This window comes from Mercurialis annua, linkage group LG4 (assembly GCF_937616625.2).
Source record: "Mercurialis annua linkage group LG4, ddMerAnnu1.2, whole genome shotgun sequence".
In the NCBI taxonomy this organism is placed as follows: Eukaryota; Viridiplantae; Streptophyta; class Magnoliopsida; order Malpighiales; family Euphorbiaceae; genus Mercurialis; species Mercurialis annua.
Window position 1 is genome coordinate 12555186 of NC_065573.1, and position 22496 is coordinate 12577681.

Consider the following 22496-nt stretch of genomic DNA (forward strand, 5'->3'; position numbering starts at 1 on the left):
GACACCGAAGGTCGGTAGAAAGACACCGAAAATGGTAGAAAGACACTAGCATCCGTTAACTGTGGAATAATTAACGGAATCCAGGCACCTATTCAATAGGGTGGACCTTGGGACAGCAAATGGGATGATGTCCCGTCTAAAAACCTAAGGTCCGAACTGGATAATTACCGGGGTCCGATCCATCAGATCACTCTCAGGATGGCTGAGAGTTTATAGCTCTATTCCACGGGGCACGCACTTAGGCAACCCGGGTTCAACGACAGCTGAGAAGACTACTCCCGGCCAGATGAGGAGTAGACCAGAACCAGGGTGTATGAAGCCAGCGTCATGCACCATGACGGTTAATGCTCAGGCTAGGGCATTACCATACCAACGTGCGAGCGAGTGCCTCCGATAGTGGGCGGTATCCTTGTTGCTTGTCTGCCATCAAGTCTCTTCTTTAACAAACTGTAGACACCTTGTTGCTTGTCTACCATCAAGTCTCCGATACTTCGTCAATTCTTGTTGCTTGTCTACCATCAAGTCTCCGATACTTCGTCAATTCTTGTTAATGAGGGGGCAAACTTTGCTTGTCTACCATCAAGTCTCCGATACTTTGTCAATTCTTGTTAAAGAGGGGGAAAACTGTAGACACCTATTTTTCGAATGGGTAAAAAGTGATAAGGAACTGAAGCGTCCCTTGATGATTTCCAGAGAAATCTGTCCATTCGATTTTCTTGCTGGAATCTAAGCAGGCGTAATATGTGCACAACTACAAACTTGGAGGAATAAAACACAATTAGGCGTAAATAGCCCATAAAATAACAAAGAGATTGTAATCTAAGTCCAGAAATCGGACTAATTACAATATCTTAGAAGTTTATGGGCCAATTTGCAAGTTTTACAGACTGCAATTGAGCATGACCAAGCCCATAGGACTTTATTAGCCTTTTTTGACACTATTAGTTACAAAAATAGACTTTTAGCACCTTTTTACTTAGCTAGCAAGTCTAATCCTAAATACATCACTTCACACGTTTTTAAACCAAGTCCAAACTTAAAAAGGACAAACCTGTAAATACACTTAAGCTAACCCTATACCTAATTAGACCGCTATAAATATAGCCTTAAGCCAGTCTGGCTAGGGGTGGCACACAAACCCTAGAAAATACTAAGTAAAATTCGGCCCCCCATTAGAATAGCAAATCCAAAAATCACAACACACATGCAAATCTCAAGTCCTAAAACACTAATACGGTTAATTCTCCAAAAACGGAACATCCGCACGGATTCGAAGCTGGAACTTTGCTGGCAAACGAACCAAGTACTCAGACCGGTAATTCCGAGGACCCTTAATATTTGTCCTTTGATTTTGCCATGAATTTATATGTCATAATTTCCATAATGGATGTGATTGTGTGCGTTAGGATGTATGTTTAGAATTTTTATTGCTTTTTCCATCAAAATTGCCATATTAACTAATTCGATGCTTTCAATAAATTGTTATGAGATTCAATGAAAACGCATGTTAATTAGTTGTAATTAATCGTGTTTATACTCAAATCCAAAAACCCAATTGATTTAAAGCCCTAGGATGAATGTTTCTAGGTGATTTTAGCCTTTTTTTCCATGAAAAAGACCTAAAAATAATTGCTGCTCAGAAAATATTTTTTGTTTAAATGAGCATTAAACATTATGATAATGCTATATTTGGATTTCTTGTTCGATTTTATGCGATTTTGACTACTTTAAACGGACTTGAAACGAGTGAGAACGAAGCAAAATAAAATTTCAAAAACTGCTATCATCGAACTGCCGCCGTCCCCCAAGAACCGGCGGCGCCGCCACTATGAACTGCCGGCACCGGCAGTCACACCAGCGCCATGTTCTTCGTCGTCAGCCTTTCCCAGAACACCTCTCAGATCTTCCAGACTTCGATTCGAACTTCAAAACGTATTTCAGGCCCATCCGGACATCGAATCAGGCCCACTTTGAACCCAGACGTAGATAGTTTCATGTACTTTAATATTTTGTATTGAAACGGGCCTGAACGATGTAAATCGGACCCATAAGTCCAAATATGTAACATAGTGTATAAACCGTGCCCACGAGCCCGAGGCTCAACAAACCAGCAACTTCTAGAGTCGATTACACGCTAAACCAAACTCGGAATCAACTCCGGATCAAATCAGTAGAACCTGATCGACGAGACGCACAACTCTCATGATTTGACCGCAAATTTATTCCGACCAGACCGATGGTTAAAACCCGTGCGACTACCAGGCACTCCAAGTCAACGAGGTTAAAAAGTATTCCTAACCTTGTATTTATATCCAACTGCCCCTAAGCAGGCCAACAATGTTTATCGCTTTTCAAATCAAATAACAATCAGTTAAAGAACTAATCACCTAAAATTGGCCGATTAATGCAATTCCAGCCCATCACCTAGACATCGTAGGACTAATATGAAAATGTAGTAACTGTTGTATAGGTTTTTCAAGACTCACTTATTAAAATCAATCAATCAAACGTTTACAATTTTGATAATCTTACTGTAGGCGAATATGGTTATTTGGTCGGTTAAAATGCATTTCCTAATTGAACTAGGTGGCGACTCCATTTTTCAAACCATTTCCAGATCGAGAAGTCAGCCATAAGCCTTGGTCGAGTGGCCCCCAAACCCCGCTCCGCTCACAGTGGCGACTCCACTGGGATTAAAATCAACTATTTTTAAAACATAAACATAAAAATGTTTTTAGAATTTTTTTCAAAAACGGTTGTCATGGACCTAAACCGCACGGCTTGCGCCTTATCAATCACCAGCTTTATTTTCCAGACATATTCGCACTTGTTGCACTGCATTAGGAATTTCTCTTCTCACCTACTCTCTAAGAGTCCCTATCCAGCCCCGATACTCATAGTCGATCTCACGCTCTGGACTTGCACTCCATTGCCCAAAATGTCTTATGCGGAGCAGTATCACTCACAACCCAGTTCCTCGGTCGTTTGTACTCGTGATTGAGGAGACTTATCAAAGGTATATCTGTCTGTGGGAGCCTTAAATCCGTTACTACCAAAATCCAATGACTCAGCCCACATGCATTCATCTTAGACACTAACCTCTAGGATCAACCTAATATAATGATTGTACTTGAGGCATGACTGTCAATGTAATGATTCCAAATCAGTGTTTCATAAACTACTCTTTCGATCTTAGTCTTAGGTCCAGCCTAACAAATTTTCCAGTTTCAAAAACCAAAATTTCAAAACTTCCTGTTGGGCCAGACCTAAAATAACAAATATGATTAAGTGAAACTCTTTCGCTTAGTCAAATCTCTGATAACCATTCTAGTGGAAATTCCTTCGCTTAGTCAAATCTCCAATAACCATTCTAGTGGAAACTCCTTTCAGTAGACACAGCCACAAGGCTAACTAAAATAAGACAATTTTACCCTTTATTTACATCATCCTCTTTTGTTTTAATACCGTCCAATTTTAAAATTGCACTTCATAGAGAGATGTCCACCGCCGACAACAAATAAACAAAGAATTTTTCAACGACGACTATTAAAATACGGTAAGGTTAGGATAATAGAGGATGCAGTGGAAGTTATAGCACAAATTGCGGGGTGTGAGGCGGAATTTGTGAGATTTTCTGGGAGAAGGATTTTAATTGATTTGTTAAATCTAACAACGGGTGTGAGCGGAAGCAGGGGTTTCGTGGTTCCTATTCGCTCAGTCTTATGACATGACTCTATTCTGGACAAATTTTGAAATAAGTGTGGAGTCGCCACATAGCTCAGCAAGAAAATGCCTTTTATACAAACTTGAAAACCTTACTTGCTTGTGGGTAAGATTACCGTACGCCGGACCAAAACACCGGGTTCATGGACCTATCCCGACTCGTGTGATTGGCTTATCAATTTTCATTTTTACTTACTAGACATATAGTATCATTTTGACATACATTGCAGTTCATATGATATATTGCTGGAAATGTAAACACTTTTTGAAAGCAGTAAACACGTTTGACGCACATATGACTTGACCTGGACTGGCATTTAAGGCAAGTAGCAGTTACCTCTAAACATTCATCTAAACCCTGGCGGTTTCTAACAAATAGTCAAGTATTGACTGGTCTGGATATTTTCACAAAGCCTTAACTGGATGTCTAAGTCTGATTATTTTTATTAAGTCGTTCTTGAAATACTATATAACCTCTAATTACATTTTCGATGCAATCCTAAGATGTCTAGGTGGTTGGCTGGATTAAATTTGATTTGCTAAATTAACGTGGTTATTCCTTTAGCTTATTAATATTGGATTTGGCATGCTTTTGGAAATTGATAAACAGTTTCAACGTACTCATGCGCAGTTGGATAAACATGCAAGGTTAGGAATACTTTTAAACCTCTTTGATTTTGAACGATTGAGACTCGCGCATTTTTACTGTCAGTGTGGTCAGAATTGGTTCTTGGAATGACACAAAAGTTGTTCGTCTCGTTGATGCGGTTCCAATGGCACAAACCAGGGTCGATTTTGAGTTCATGTGAACCCAGAAACCCTTCTAATAGTTGTTGTACTCGTCGGTTGTGGGCTTCAAGGCCCGGTTGGCTTAATGGATTAAAATTTTGGGCTTCGAGGCACAAAATAAACAAATATTGACCCATTACAATACATAATCTAAAAGTACATTAGAAACCATAAACGTGGGCTCAAACAAATTCCGAGCTCAAACGAGCCTCGAAACATAAAGACAAAGTCGGATTGTGTCTGGGAAGATTTGGGGGTTGAATTATGGGCAAGGGAGGAGGTGAGCACCGCGCCACTGGGAGTGGCGGCGGAGCCACTCGAAAGTGGTGGCGGCGGTAGTTCAAATCGGAAGCGGCGATGTGTGGAGGGACATCAGTTTCGTTTTTCATGAAAAAATGCTCAAAAACACATCAAACACTCAGGAAAAGACATCAAAATATTCTGGAACTAATTTATAATGATTAAACAGTCATTAAACACCATAAATCACAATTTTCAAAGCAGTTTATACACTAAAAGGACAGACACGTCAAGAATGCAAATAAGAGGTAGTTCATCTCTAACATGCTTTTAAGTACTGAAATTAGAGAGATTAAAAATTAATGGATCAAAAATATTAGGACGGAGCTAAAACATGGATCTTATAATTTTATAGCAGTTATGGTAATTCATAGAAAATAACAATTATGACAATTGTTAACAAAATTATGAAACTAAGCTAACCATGCAACCTAGATCATATAAACCGACGATTATGGATGAAAAGTGATAAAAGGTAAATAGGGTCCTCAGAAGTACCGTTCTGAGTCTTGGACTCGTTTACTGGCAAATTGGATGTAGAATCTAGCTCCAAATCATGCATAGTAGCTTTGAATTTGAAAGATTAAAATGTCTCAACTTGTTTTCAGGACTGGAATTGAGTGCGATTAGTGTGTGTGTGTGAGGGGGGTGTTCGGCCAACTAGGGTTTTTCTAGGGTTTGGAGTTTATTTGTGAGTATGTGATTTTTGTGCTCTGGTCTGACCTTTGGCTAGGTTGTCTAGCAGTATTATTTATAAAGGTGAGATTAGGTGTAGGGCAGATCAAAGAGTACGTTGATAAGTTTCTTAGAAATAGGATTGAGTTAAATTTCCATTTATGTCACGACCCGAATTCCACCCTAATCCAAGTCACGACCGGCGGTAGGGAATAGAAATATTTGTTCCAAAACCCGTAGCAAGCCTAGAACCTCTAGAAATATTTTGCAAATATTATTAAAATATCGCATCTCGCATACGATTTGTTTTCAGAAAATACCGTTAAAACTTTTTTTCTTTTAACGTAACACGATTTATGAAATATAAATACAAGCAAAATTATGATTTTCAGAAGTACTTGTTAGATAACCGTACTATCTCAACCCTCGCTTGCCTCTCGAAACCTGGCGTGGTAAACACTGGAAACCAGGGACTTATCTCTTGCATGCCTTAACACATAGGCAACCCTGTTCCAAACCACACACCACTGCTAATATGTTTAATAAAATAATGTGAACACCTTTATGTCTTGCAATGGTGGTATTAAAAAATATTAAAATACATAGCGAACCAGTTACGCATATCCGGCGTATATAAAACATACAGTTTTTGACCCTCCCAAAAACACATAAGGCCGATTCGGTAACTATATACAATATGCCAATACACAGCCACCCAAAAGGTATACACACGTGCACTAGATCCTATCAGAGTATCAAGAGAGAGGACTAGTGGCACGGCTACTGGCATATCAAACCTATACTATTGCAGTGTTCTAAGAGTAAAAAACAATATGTACAATACCCAAAAAGAAGAGCTCTCCCTGAAGCAGGAATGTGGAAGCTCAACAGACCTCAAAGCACATTGCCTGAAAATGGGAAACAACAACGGGGTCATAAATATAAATATTTCTGAGTTAGTAAACAGTTTACAGATAAATACCAAAATCGCATCATATATATAAAATATTACCGATTTTTCGATCCATAAGAAACCCTAGTCCATAAATGTCCTAATAGACACACTGACATTACGAGCTTACAGACTACAAACTAAGGGCCGTGAAATTAATCATTGCCGTCAAGTTCTGTATCTCTGGTACCTTGACCGTAATTATGAAACTGCCATCGTGGTTTTGCCTGCGATCGTAACCCTATTACTGTTGTCTCAAGGTTTACCCGTGAAGTCAGTGCATTCACTTTCCCCATGACTTAACACGACATACATACCTCTACACCTCGACAGAAGGATATCTAGAATCAGTGTCGGTGATCACGCAACCCTATTGCTGCCCAATAGGTAGCTCGTTCCAATGGACCTCTCTTGGCAAGTTTATACTACTGCGATTATGGATTTAAAACAGTTGAATACTGATATTCAAAAGTAAACACGTAAATTGTAAAAACCCGGAAATTTAAGAATTAAAATATAGCCACGTGTCTAATATTTTATTAGACGGGTGAAGGTAAATTAAATTTAAAGATAAATTTAATTTACAAATGTCCCTATATTTTTATTATGGCTATAGGATTGTAAATTTAAATTTTTAGAATTTAAATTTGATTAGTTATATAGTTAACGGAGAGAATATGGATTTATGAATTGGGTGCAAAATAATTCATAAGTCACTAGCGAATATTTTTGGTGCTAATATTCGCAAAATATTTTAAAAAGGTTATCGTAAAAATTTGATAAAATTTGGAAGCAGAAATTTTATCAAGCGCAGTCAATGCGGGCTTAATAAATCAAAAATGATTTATTAGGAATAAAATATAAGTCGGATGGGAATAAAAATTATATTTTTATTCTTATTATATTTTATTTGATTTTTGGTAAAATTTTCACGAAATTTGGAAATCGTTTACGTTTTGGCTACGAACGACTAGTTTAGAAGTTGGTTTAAAGTGCATGATTGAGCTAGTACTAAAACATACTTTAGCCAATTCTATATATATAGCCATTTGCTATCTAAATGAAGCCCACAGCTTCATTCTTTCATTTTTGAAAGAAATATTCATCTGCTTCCTCTGAAACACTTCGGCGATTAGGGTTTCCGCGCCGCTTCGTCCGTTTCTCGATTCAAACACCGTTTCTTCAACGATTACTCAAGTAATCGGGGTATTAAACCCGTATTACACGTTTATTTTGATATATATCGATATATTTCGAATATATATTCATTTATAAACGGTTACCGTATCAAATCGAACGTAAACATATTATTTTAACGTATCGAACGTGAATATGGATAGATTGGAATGTGTATACGTGTTAGGGGCGGAAAAACGGAGTTAAAGCACGTCGTAAAGCCCGGGAAATTGACTTTCCCGTGGCTGTGCACTCGGGTGCACGAACGTGCACCATTTGGTGCACGAACGTGCACTAAGGTGCACGAACGTGCACCATCTGGGGTGCACGAACGTGCACCAATTGTGCACGATCGTGCACTACCCTGAGGTGCACAATCATGCACCCAAGGTGCACGGTCGTGCACCATGCTGAGACCTTGACAAAATGGGGACTTTTCGGGGCTTTTTGCCCTAAGAACGTGACGTAGTTTCGTTGATCCAAAAACGTTTTAAACGATAACTTCTTTTAGAAGAAAGTGAAAGAGTTTTATAACATAAACCTAAAGACTTTTAAAAGGAGATTTTAAAAGTAAAGTAAAACGTTTATATGAGACTTTAAAAGAATTAAAGTCGACGTTTAGACGGTTTTAAAGATTTAACAATCGGTTTGGCTAAATACTTAGTATATAATCGAGAATTGTTTTGACAATTAGGTCTATACTAAAAATGGTTTTCTTTAGGTATTGTGATACCTAAAATAATTTCTAGAGAGAAGTTAGAACGTTTTCTCAAAACGAGAATTTATAATATGGTTTTAAAAAAAGAAAAGAGACCATAAGTGCTATATGTTTAGATGATTAAATGTTTGACCTAGATCTGGGTCTAAGGACCTAGAAATTTTATAGGAAACATATATTGATGTATTTTATCCTGTTTGCTTTGTGTGTTAAGTCCGACCAGCTAGCGAGCAGTCTGACCACAACCACAGGATTAAGTTCCAGACCTAGCGGTGTTTATGAGTTCATTTGTTTACTTTTGAATATTAGTGTTCAATTGTTTTAAATCTATAAATCGCACTAAGTATGAAACTTAGCCAAGGAAGATCCACTGAAACGAGCTATCTATTGGGCAACAATAGGACTGTGTGATCACCGGTGTTAATGAACTAGATGAGAGGTAAATATTACAAGCATACATATTGAGATTAGGTTTTAAGCCAGATGCTTGTTAAGCGGCTTAAACCTAATGGGTAGTCCTGAGGTGGCAGTGATTTAAGTTCCGGCCCAGCAACCATATACAGAGTCAAGATGGCTGTGATACATATGTATACAGCACATCCTGTATTTAACAAGAGTTGTGCATATGCATTATATATGATAGCACTATAACGTAACAGGACTAGGGTTTCATTTGGATCGAGGACTGGTAACATTTTTATATATCGATATTTTGTCTATATGCAATTTTGGTATTTAACTGTAAACCTATCTACTCACTCAGAAATATTTATATTTCTGATCCCGTTGTTGTATATCATTTTCAGGTACCTAGCTACCGGGTTTGGTCGAGCTTCCACCCTTTTTCATCAGGGAAGCTTATCTTGTTGTTATGTAAATAACACTTTAAACTCTTAGATGCTGCAATAGTGTATATAGGTTTAATATGCCTGTGGCCACGTCATGGTTCCTCTGTCTATATACTCTGATAGTAACCTGACTTTGTCTAACTTTAATAAGTGGCTACTTAATAGGCATATGGTGTTTTATGGTGTCCCCTACGGGTGGGCCAAGCTTCGTGTCTTTGGTCTGCAAAGACACTGTGTATAGTTTAGCTGGCCTTATGTTTGTGTACCTGCTGTGCATGTTTTTAATATGTTTGATATAACGCTTTAAAAAGGAAACTAATCGATATATTTTATTAAACATATTGTTCGGGTGCGCGGTTTGAAACAGGGCTGCCTGCAAGGCAAGGCACGTGAGCTAGGTCCTTGTACCACCGCACCGGTTTTTCAGAAATGCGCGTGGGTCAGAATAACTAGGGTTATTCAACCAGCATTTCTGAAAACGCGATTTCGCTTATATGAATAGTTTCAAAATGTGTATTCCACGTTAAAAGGAAAAACAATTATTTTAATGGTGTTTTCTGAAAACGGGTCATACGCGATGTACGATCTAGATTTATATTTGCGAAAAATTTATAGAGATTTTAGTCTTGCTACGGGTTTCGGAACAACCATTCCCATTCCCTAGCGCCGGTCTCGGCTCGAGTTTTGAGGGGGAAATCGGGTCGTGACAATTGTGGTATCAGAGCAATGTTTTAGGACTTGAATGTCCAAAGGATTGTTGCTGATTTATGTTAAGTAGAGGTACTAGAAGTCATAAGAATTCCAAGTGAACTAGTGCAGCAATATAGGATTCAAGTCATGTCTTGATCAGTTGTCAGTTATTGAATACATTCAGCTATACATAGCAACTATACATGTGTGTAGTGTGTATTGATGTTTTGATCAGGAACATATGAGTTGTTCTTGTGTTCGAGACACGTTACAACTGATAGAACATGTGAGATGTTCCTAAGCTGGAAACACGTTATAATCATGGAGCGAAATGGTCAAAACAGATGACCAGTATTCGAAGGGAATGGTTCTGTTTGAATACAGGACAAAGCGAAGATTTCCTCAGAATTTTTGTTCGACAAAATAGTTAGATTTTCTCTGAAGTGTGTTTAATTATTATATGTTTTGCTTATATGGGTTTGATAGTTGATACCTATTATATGAAAATGTGATTTTTCTACAACTATTACATACGGCACTTACGCTGAAAATTTCATGTGTTTCGAGTATGTCTGGGCCAAGTAGAGCTCATACGCATGTGGGGTCTGATCCACATAATGTACCAGGTTTTCGTGTTATACCTGAAACATTTGTTCCCATAGAGGTTGTTGACTCAACATCAGCATGCGACATGGATATATGGGAGGATGCTATTGGAGTAGAGGAATTAGAGAGAATGTTGAATGAAGACATAAATAGTGCTGGAAATAGTCATAGTTCTGTGTCTGAATCGACTGCTACATCGGCTTATTTGGGATTTAAGGTAAAAGAGTTCTTAGCTGAGGTGGACCATCTAAGTAGGGTTCAACAGCAAATAAGACACTCGCCAAATCAGTCGTGGGAATACGTGAGCGAGTGGGAGGTGCAAGAGAACCACAGTTTGGATAGGCTGAGGGATTATATGGACAAGTATACTAGGGAAGATTTGAATGTGGAGGCATATACTGTTGAGTTTATGCGTTCATGCGAAGAAGTACCCGAGTTAGTTCGTGATGGTGAGGAAGTTGCAAGTAGATACGTTAAAGGTTTGGGGCCTGAGTTCGAGGAACTCATGGCAGTAAAGTCTGATTCTGTAGCATATCTGGCTGGATGTGCAAAGCAGATAGAGAGTAAGTTGAGGAGGAACGACATACCCCTCCAGCCGTACTATTACACCAAACCTGAAGAACCTACTGCTACATATCCTAGGGTAGGAAACTCTAGACCCGCGAGGCACTACAACCCCTATTTTGTTTCGCGAGGGGGAAAGGATAAGGGAAAACTGAAATTCCACGGAGGGCGAGGTAAAGGCCTGATGATTCGTGAGGCGTTTCAGTCTTCGCGATCATCGTCAGGTAATGTTTAGTTATGTGTTTGATGTTTAAGTTAGTCTGTTTATGTGTTTTCAGTATTCGCATTAGAATTGGAAAACATAAACTATAGATATAAATCATATCCTTAAAACAAAAAGAAATACACATATAAGTAAACATTAAAAGTTAAATGATAAATGAGAATTGATAAGTTAGGGATGTTAGAAACGTGCATCCTGAAAATAAAAATCCATAACTATTGATAATCAATCAAATGATGTGAAGCAATAATAATCCTAATGTGAGGATAAAGTATTAGGATTAAGAAACTTGAAATATTACGGAGAAGTAGTTTGAAAGAAGCTTACAGAGTGAGTATGCAGTTTTATTTTAAAAGAATGTATTATTGTGCTCAGATGCATCATGAATGCACATTGCAACGATCACTATAGAAAAAGGAATACTTGAATTCCATATACTTATACAAAATGATTTTGTTAGGACATGCATCATGTATATTAGTATATCAAAGAAAAATTGGATTATATAGCAACTCTTTGGGGATGAGAGAAGTCATCACCCTGAGCCACAATTGTACAAAAGTTTTAAAATGTGAATTGTTAGATTCACAGTTTTGAAGAGATGAATTTAAAAAAAATCCAGCTGGTACACACATATACTTGTATATGTGGGTGAATATGTGTATATGCACATATATTTGAAATGATTGGTTTGAGAAACCATTTGTTTATAAAACAAACTGTGTTTGTTTTAAAATGTAAGCGTATTTTAACGAAAACTCTGTAATAAAGTCAAGGTAGGATACAAGATAGCGAAGATAAGATGTTGTGATTTTTATTGTTCATAATAAACAATAAAGATCTGGATTCTAATGTTTCATTTTGAAACATCAGAAATTAATAAAGATTGAGAAGAGTAGGAAGTGAGAATTTACATTTTTACTCTGAGAAAGACTGAGATATAAGTCTAATAATGGACTTTTATGATTAATAAAAGTTCAAGAGTAGATAATAGAAGATAATTGCGATTAAGATAAGAGAGAATAGGATCTAATTAAACACAACTCGGTTAGTTTGACTTCAAATAACTGTCGGTGAACAAAGTCATACATGTGTGTTTAATTAAAATGGATCTGAGATTGGTCTTACAGACAGAGCAGATGTCAGTAATGGACATATCTCTTGAATCCAAATGAGTGGTTAGATAAACCAAAACTCATAAGTCTAAGAGGAGTAAACCTCAGCACGTAACCAATAAACAACAACGAATAACTAAAAGAAAGATGATGAAAAGGAATATAATTCTCAAAACCAAGTAGTTACACTACTAGTTCTGATTTGAATAAAGAGAATCGTTGATTATATCAACGACTGACAGACTTTGAGAAGTCATGTCAAATAAAGTATTCATTAATAATTAATTATTAATTATTTAATGAATAAACAATATACTTAAACAGTATAATAAACGTTGTATTAACATAAGATAGAAATGTTATCAAGGTAAGAAAGAGATAAAGAACTCAAGGAGTAAGTTTCAGAAATAATCTGGAAACTAACAGAGTATAGTAAAACCCCATTAAATAATAATCGAACCGTTAGATCGGTTTGATATTGGGGTATGATAATCTTAGGACGGTTATTTAAGTTTTAACCGTTGCGATCGACGAACAGAAAGATAGATAATGCTCGAAGATGAAGGTGATGTTGTGAAACTTGCCTGAATTTTGGCAGTGAGCCAAAAACGCAAGTGATCACGATAATAAGTATAAATTTTAATTAACTTGGAATTATCAACATAAGCTCCATATATGTATAAAAAAAATGAATTTGAAAACTGTATTGAGACAGTAATTTCAAAAGATAAATTCCGAGAACCGAGCCTTATGACTGTGAAGTCTAAGCTGACTGGTAACGGAAATATACGTGTAATGTACATGTATTTTAAGTGTTGGGCCAGTAATGCGTAAAGCATCGCCAACTAAAAGTGGAAATTACTTAATAAACATTTGTTTTTTTTTAACAATGAAATGTTTTAAAAAAAATGGAGCTAAAGTTGATAGTCAGTTAATTAATCACGATAGTAACAACTATAGCACAGTTATGAAAACTGTTAGCTGTGAACAAGGATGCTATGTATGTGGGGTAAGTTAGAAAGTGTTTCATATGAGATGATTAGATTATAACCACACCCACACCTATTCAACCACATTCCTGCAAGAGAGAAGATCAATTACCCAATCTGTAACAGGAAGTTACTATAGATTGAGGATGAAATAAAGAACATTCTATACAAGGTATAGAAATGTAAGGAAACTAAAATATGAGTAGTTAGTTTATGAAACAGTAATCATAAAACATACTAAAAGTCATCTCAATAATAAGATGAGCCATAAACAAACAACTAAGGTTGAAAAGAAAACAAAAGAAGGAAAAATAAAATAAAGAGGTGCACAAAGGTGATATATTAAAAGTGGAGTTATCGAAAACTAGTAAAGGTAACCTAGTTTTACGATAACCATGGAGTAAGTTAAATGATGTTAACTTATACCTACCTATTTGGATCACTTGGAGAAAGAAAGACACTAGAGATTAGTTTTTGGAATGCGTTGCAATGCTAAACTAAGGAGTAAAAGGTATTCTATACAAGTTATTATAGGATCAACAGAAATATATAAAGTGGATAATCTGTTTGCAGAATGGAAGCTCAAACAGATGATATGAACAACAGTGAGAAAGAGGGATATAATTGGTAACACCAGTCAAGATGGTACTATGCTTTCCAAAGCATGAAGTGAGATTAAGTATAAGTGAAGTTTGAATTATAAGTAAAAAAGTGAGTATATGTAAATTCGAGGACGAATTTATATAAGGGGGAGAGAATGTAATAACTCGTAAATTTAAGAATTAAAATATAGCCACGTGTCTAATATTTCATTAGACGTGAGTAGGTAAATTAAATTTAAAGATAAATTTAATTTACAAATGTCCCTATATTTTTATTATGGCTATAGGATTGAAAATTTAAATTTTTAAAATTTAAATTTGATTAGTTATATAGTTAACGGAGAGAATATGGATTTATGAATTGGGTGCAGAATAATTTATAAGTCCCTAGCAAATATTTTTGGTGCTAATATTCGCAAAATATTTAAAAAGTTTATCGTGAAAATTTGATAAAATTTGGAAGCAGAAATTTTATCAAGCGCAGTCAATGCGGGCTTAAAAAATCAAAAATAATTTATTAAGAATAAAATATAAGTCGGATGGGAATAAAATTATATTTTTCTTCTTATTATATTTTATTTGATTTTTGGTAAAATTTTCACGAAATTTGGAAATCGTTTACGTTTTGGCTACGAACGACTAGTTTAAAAGTTGGTTTAAAGTGCATGATTGAGCTAGTACTAAAACATACTTTAGCCAATCCTATATATATAACCATTTGCTATCTAAATGAAGCCCACAGCTTCATTCTTTCATTTTTGAAAGAAATATTTACCTGCTTCCTCTGAAACACTTCGGCGATTAGGGTTTCCGCGCCGCTTCGTCTGTTTCTCGATTCTAACTCCGTTTCTTCAACGATTACTCAAGTAATCGAGGTATTAAACCCATATTAAACGTTTATTTTGATATATATCGATATATTTTGAATATATATTCGTTTATAAACGGTCACCGTATCGAATCGAACGTAAATGTATTATTTTTACGTTTTGAACGTGAATATGGATAGATTGGAATGTGTATACGTGTTAGGGGCGGAAAAACGGAGTTAAAGCACGTCGGAAAGTCCGGGAAATTGACTTTCCCGGGGCTGTGCACTCGGGTGCACGAACGTGCACCATTTGGTGCACGAACGTGCACTAAGGTGCACGAACGTGCACCATCTAGGTTGCATGAACGTGCACCAATTGTGCACGATCGTGCACTACCTTGAGGTGCACAATCATGCACCCAAGGTGCACGGTCGTGCACCATGCCGAGACCTTGACGAAATGGGGACTTTTCGGGGCTTTTTCCCCTAAGAACGTGACGTAGTTTCGTTGATCTCAAAACGTTTTAAACGATAACTTCTTTTGGAAGAAAGTGAAAGAGTTTTATAACATAAACCTAAAGACTTTTAAAAAAAGATTTTAAAATTAAAGTAAAACGTTTATATGAGACTTTAAAAGAGTTAAAGTCAACGTTTAAACGGTTTTAAAGATTTAGCAATCGGTTTGGCTAAATACCTAGTATATGACCGAGAATTGTTTTGACAATTAGGTCTATACTAAAAATGGTTTTCTTTAGGTATTTTGATACCTAAAATAACTTCTATAGAGAAGTTAGAACGTTTTCTCAAAACGAGAATTTATAATATGGTTTTAAAAAAAGAAAAGAGACCATAAGTGCTATATGTTTAAATGATTAAATGTTTGACCTAGATCTGGGTCTAAGGACCTAGAAATTTTATAGAAAACATATATTGATGTATTTTATCCTGTTTTCTTTGTGTGTTTAGTCCTACCAGCTAGCGAGCAGTCTGACCACAACCACAGGATTAAGTTCCAGACCTAGCGGTGTTTATGAGTTCATTTGTTTACTTTTGAATATTAGTGTTCAATTGTTTTAAATCTATAAATCGCACTAAGTATGAAACTTAGCCAAGGAAGATCCACTGAAACGAGCTATCTATTGGGCAACAATAGGATTGTGTGATCATCGGTGTTAATGAACTAGATGAGAGGTAAATATTACAAGCATACATATTGAGATTAGGTTTTAAGCCAGATGCTTGCTAAGCGGCTTAAACCTAATGGGTAGTCCTGAGGTGGCAGTGATTTAAGTTCCGGCCCAGCAACCCTATACAGAGTCAAGATGGTTGTGATACATATGTATACAGCACATCCTGTATTAAACAAGAGTTGTGCATATGCATTATATATGATAGCACTATAACGTAACAGGACTAAGGTTTCATTTGGATCGAGGACTGGTAATATTTTTATATATCGATATTTTGTCTATATGCGATTTTGGTATTTAACTATAAACCTATCTACTCACTCAGAAATATTTATATTTCTGACCCCGTTGTTGTATATCATTTTCAGGTACCTAGCTACCGGGTTTGGTCGAGCTTCCACCCTTTTTCATCAGGGAAGCTTATCTTGTTGTTATATAAATAACACTTTAAACTCTTAGATGCTGCAATAGTGTATATAGGTTTGATATGCCTGTGGCCACGTCATGGTTCCTCTGTCTATATACTCTGATAGTAACCTGACTTTGTCTAACTTTAATAAGTGGCTACTTAATAGGCATATGGTGTTTTATGGTGTCCCCTACGGGTGGGCCAAGCTTCGTGTCTTTGGTCTGCAAATACACTGTGTATAGTTTAGCTGGCCTTATGTTTGTGTACCTGTTGTGCATGTTTTTAATATGTTTGATATAACGCTTTAAAAAGGAAAGTGTTCGATATATTTTATTAAACATATTGTTAGGGTGCGCGGTTTGAAACAGGGCTGCCTGCGAGGCAAGGCACGTGAGCTAGGTCCCTGTACCACCGCACCGATTTTTCAGAAATGCGCGTGGGTCAGAATAACTAGGGTTATTCAACCAGCATTTCTGAAAACGCGATTTCGCTTATATGAATAGTTTCAGAATGTGTATTCCACGTTAAACGGAAAAACAATTATTTTAAAGGTGTTTTCTCAAAACGGGTCGTACGCGATGTACGATCTAGATTTATATTTGCGAAATATTAATAGAGATTTTAGCCTTGCTACGGGTTTCGGAACAACCATTCCCATTCCCTAGTGCCGGTCTCGGCTCGAGTTTCGAGGGGGAAATCGGATCGTGACATAAACTCACAGTAATACTAAGTCACTACTTAGCAACGTCATATGTGTGACAGACACGCCTGAGTCCTGGTATGATTGTTGGACAGCTAGTCGGATCAAACATACAAAACACACAAGACAAACATCAATACTTATTTCTGGTATAAACATCTAGGTCCGGGAACCTAGTTCCAGACAAAGCATGAAATCACATAACATATAGCACTTATGATCTCGTTCTTTTAAAAATCATTTAAACCATTTTCACCTCGAGATAACGTTTAGACTTCGCTCTAGAAGTCTCCTTAGGAATAGCATATCTAATTAAAATCATTTAATAGTATGGACTTAATTGCCAAAACAATTCACAGTTTTATACTACTTATTTAGCAAAGCCGATTGCAAAATGTTTTAAACCAATTAAACGTTGACTTTAACTCTTTTAAAGTCTTTTTCAAACGTTTAGCTTTACTTTTAAAATCCCATTTTAAAAGTCTCAAGGATTAGGTTTAAAAAAATTTACTTAAAATATTTTAGGTTCGATCGGACAACAACTCAGGTTATTAGGCAAAAATCCCTCGGAATCGCCCCCAGGAAGACCACCGTCAAACCTTGGAAATCCCCCAACGTGCCCTTTCGCAATAGCCAATGTGCGTCTCCACAAAACCAGCTGTGCGGGAGCAGAGTTGGCTGGCTGTGCGCTCGCATAGAATGCCCTGTGTGGGCGCACAACACCTACTGCGCGTTCGCACAGCTTGCTGTGCGTTTGCACGGCAAGCGCAACCCTGGGAAAATCAATTCCCAGGCCGTTTCGACGTTCTATTTTTGTCCAAAACGTTAAAAACGTCCTATTTCAACGTTTTATACACGTACACACAATCAATTCACAATTCGGACGTTTAAATGATTAATCAATCGGTAATCGTTTATAAAAAAAATATCAAAATATATCAAAATAAACGTTTAATACGAATTTAATACCTCGATTGTTTGAGTAATCATCGAAGAATTGGAGTTAGAATCGAAAAACGGTCGGAAACGCTCAAAAACCCTAGCCCGCACATCTCTGGAGAGCAAGTTGATCTTCCTTTTCTTTCAAAATGAAAGAATGAGGTCTTGATGCTAATATTTGAAATGAAATGTTATATATATACAAGGTTGGTTAAAGTGCCATTTAGTACTAGTTGAATCATGAACTTTAAACCAACTTCTTAATTTATCATTCGTAGCTCAAACGGAAATGACTTTCGAATTTCTTAAAAATTTACCCACAAATCTAATAAAATATATAACAATATTATTTTTATTCTCATCCGATTTATATTTTATTTTTAATAAATCATTTTCGATTTATCAGGTCCATTTTGACCGCGCTTGATAAAATTTTTACTTCTAAATTTTATAAAATTTTCACGATAACCTTTTTAAAATATTCTGCGAATATTGGCACTAAAAATATTCACAAGGGACATATGAATTATTCTGCATCCAATTCATAAATTTATTTTATTCCCATTAACTATATAATTATCCAAATTTAAATATCCAAAAAAATTAAATTTGAAATCCTATTGCCACAATATACTTTTAGGGACACTTGTAAATTAAATTTATCCTTAAATTTAATTTACGTACTCCCGTCTAATAGAATATTAGACACGTGGCAAAATTGATAAGTTGTAACCAGATAGTGACATGTCATAACGAACCAGATAGTGTGACACGTCAGCAATTTTTGCCGGATTTTTAAACGGTGTATGAATTTGAGAAAAATTAATTGTTGGTGTATGAAAATAACTATTTTTAAACGACGTGATTAAAATGAGAAAACGTGTAAAGTTGGTGAATTTTCTTAACATGACCCATTTAATTAATTAATTCCCGTACTAACACTTGGTGGCTAAGTAAAATATGTTTAAACGTCAGTTTTAGTGCTTGAAAGTGCTCAAAAAATCAACAGGGGCCCATAAAACTTGAAAATTCACTCATAAACTTATGATATATTGCAATTAGTCCAATTACTAGACTTAGAATATAATATTTGGATTTTTATAGGCTATTTAAGGCTAATTACATTTTAATCTTTCAAATTCACAGCTATGCATCGATTGCGTGTGTTTAGATTCCAACAAGCAAATCGATAGCTCGTCACCCGGACGAATTTTTCAGGAAATCATCATTTGACGCTTCAGTTGCTTATCACTTTTTACTTGTCCGTAAAATAGGTGTCTACAATGGGTTCTACCCAATTATAAAAAATATTATTAATTAAACAATTTAATACACTCTTCGTAAACTGAACAAGAAAAAATAATTAAAAAAAATCTTTTTAAAATCTCAAATTGTCGCATATGTTTAATAAAAATTGCAAATTTAAAAATTTAAAAATAAACATCGTGCATCGGTAGTATTTACTGAAAATTGAAGATCATTCATTTATTCGGTATAAATTAAAATTTTAAGCAATTGAAGTGGAAAATTATTGAGATAACTTTCAAAATATTTTATTTTTAAAAAATAATTACAGTGGTGCCGATATTTTTATAAATAATTATGTCTCATTTTTTTTTCAAATTGCCCTGTTAATTTAAAAAATAAAATTTCTGTTTTTTTATTTTTGTTCTTAGTTATTTATAGTGTATTTATGTTGTATTTATAGTGTACTTATGGTGTATTTAAAGAATAAACGCTGGTTAAAAGAGTATTTTTGTAAATATTTTATGAAACTGGATACCGAATGTAATTAGCAATTTATGACCCAAATTTTATAAGGCTTAACCTATTTAAAGGTTCCTGTACTTTACACTTTTTTTTCGTAGGTCCTTATACTTTATTTTTGTATTATTTGGTCTCTGTATTTGCATATTTTTTATTGTCAGGTCCTTTTTGAGTTTTTTTCTAGTCCCTCTACTTATAATTTGTTTTTCCTCCAGTCACACAAAAGGACTGGAAAAAACTCAAAAAAAAGGACCTGAAAAAAAATAGATAAATAGAGTGATCAGATAATAAAAAAATGAAATATAAGGACCTACAAAAAAAATATAAAGTACAGGGACCTCTAGATTGGTTTGGCCTTTTTATAATTACTTTCTGAAAATAAAATATTTTGAAAATAATCTTAAAATTATTTACGGTACGCATGTTTTTTTATATATACTCAATTAATTTATTAAATCATTTTTATTATATAAATATATATATATACGGTACATGATTATACATTTTTATTTAACATTTTATTTTTATTTTCTATTAAATTTATAAATAGTGGAATAAGTTTTTAGTAACACACTTTGGAAATATGTCTTTAATAAAGCCCGCCATATAAAATTTCTGGATCTGCCACCAAAAATAACGAGATTTTTACACATGATTAATTTATGGATTATTTAACTTTGTGAAATATGAGTCATAAAATGCAGTTATTTTATTATTTAATTATGTTATGTATAAATTAAATGATGAGATTTACATGCATGCATGAACTAGTAGGGAAATATGAGGAGGATAAAAATACAAAAAAAAGGAACATGTGTGAGACATAGAAAGAGTGGAAAGAAAGCAAAACAAAAAAACGAAGAGTTGAGTGAAGGAAAGCATATATACCAAAAAGACATTTCTTGATGCACACATTTGTTAGCAAAGTGAGTGAGTAGCAAAGTGATCACTTCTCCCTTAACTTGTGCATATATATATACATTATATACGTGTTTGCAGTGTTTAAGATATGTGTCCTTTGAATATGGAGAGAGCCATTTTTGTACTACTACTACTGCCACTGCTATTCTCTCTTACTCATTCTGGTATGCTTCTTCTATTCAATTGTTGTTTTTTTATTGTTAAGTTAAACTGTTTTTAAAACATTAAAATGAATGTTGAACTTTGTGAGCAGAAGCAAGAAAATCAAGGGATATGATAAAGAAATTAAAGCACTTTGATTTGGCTTCATTACTTCTTCAGAAACAAACTACCACATACCCTTATGTTAGTTCCCCTTTTACTTTACCACCCTATGATTCATTGTCTCCAATTCCATTGCCCCAAAACACCCCTCCATTTTGCATTTATCCCCCACAATTACCCTCACCAAGCTCACCTACTAGCCCCCCTCCCGCCCCACCACAATCTCTACCTAGTCCAATCATCTACTCTCCAAGCCCACCATGGCCCAGTTTTAGTCCACCTTCTTTTGAGCCCAGCCCACCAAGCGGATTTGTTCCGAGCCCAATTGGGATCGTTCCCTCTCCAACCGGATTTGTTCCGAGCCCAATTGGGATTGTTCCCTCTCCGACCGGATTTGTTCCCACACCAACAATTTTTCTACCGCCGATAGTGTATCCCCCGCCAACGGCACCGCCACCACCAAGAAAAGCCTCAGCTCAAGCTCTTTGGTGTGTTGCGAAGCCATCGGTGCCGGACCCAATAATTCTGGAAGCCATGAACTACGCATGCGGGTCGGGTGCCGATTGTGAGTCAATTCAGGCGAGCGGATCATGCTTCGCGCCCAATACATTATTTGCTCATGCGTCCTACGCTTTTAATAGTTACTGGCAAAGGACTAAAGTGGCCGGTGGAACTTGTTCCTTTGGAGGAACTGCCATGCTTGTTACGGTCGATCCAAGTCAGTTTCTTCACTCATAAATTTATTATTTAATTAATTCCTTATTCAATAATTGATAACCCTTGGCTAATCTCTCTTCACAGGTTATGATGGTTGCCATTTTGTTTACAATTAATGGGATGGACGCTAATTTGTTCAACATAAACCACAATAGCTAGTTTAGAAATTAATAATTGATGGAAGATTGGACTGGTATTTAGATTTTTCTATTCAAAGATATTAAATTTTTGTAATTAATTTACTATATGGATTAGGTGTCTTCATTATGAAATTATTATCATTTCTCTCGGTTCCTATTGTTTTATATACCGCAGCCGCTCTCGAGCTCTTTTGTTTTTTAAAAAATATGACACTTAGTGAAATTTTATTTATGAGAGAAGCAACTCCAACAATTCTCTTTATTTTAAAGAGCATTTTTAAAAATATAGAGAACATCTTCAATAATAAAAAATAATAATAAATTTTATTTGTATCTAATAGAGTCCTCATATTTATTTGTTATCTTATTATACTTTTTCTTTTTTCTAATTTTGTTATTTTATATTGCCTCCTTTTTTCTAGTTTACGTCGTTAATTTTTTTTCAAATCCATTTACTTTTTTCTTAACTGAGCACTAACAACTTATTTGTCAAAAAAGAACAACAAAGAATCAAATACCCAAGTAATATTTCATAATCAAGAACAAAAAGAACACAGAAACAAACATATATTTGACATTTCTACACATTACTCACCAAAAACCAGTAAAAGCAGTTCACTGTTTTACAAATCTTCCTTGCTGCCTACTATATGTTTAACACTCTTTTT

At 35.5% G+C, this 22496-nt stretch overlaps 1 protein-coding gene across 1 annotated transcript; it reads left to right on the plus strand.

Annotated features, from left to right (window-relative positions):
* Window positions 1-20765: 20765 nt before the first annotated feature.
* LOC126677941 (pollen-specific leucine-rich repeat extensin-like protein 3) lies at window positions 20766-21993 on the plus strand. The gene is made up of 3 exons (XM_050372756.2): window positions 20766-20871; window positions 20961-21689; window positions 21773-21993. The coding sequence occupies exons 1-3, from the start codon at window positions 20796-20798 to the stop codon at window positions 21802-21804; spliced, it is 837 nt and encodes a 278-aa protein (XP_050228713.1). The 5' UTR covers window positions 20766-20795; the 3' UTR covers window positions 21805-21993.
* Window positions 21994-22496: the final 503 nt, after the last annotated feature.

Excerpts from the sequence above, each read along its gene's own strand:
- LOC126677941 (XM_050372756.2), top strand. The coding sequence starts at position 20,796 with ATGTGTCCTTTGAATATGGAGAGAGCCATTTTTGTACTACTACTACTG. Across the intron at positions 20,872-20,960 it reads ATTCTCTCTTACTCATTCTG|AAGCAAGAAAATCAAGGGAT; the intron begins GTATGCTTCTTC and ends CTTTGTGAGCAG. Across the intron at positions 21,690-21,772 it reads GCTTGTTACGGTCGATCCAA|GTTATGATGGTTGCCATTTT; the intron begins GTCAGTTTCTTC and ends CTCTCTTCACAG.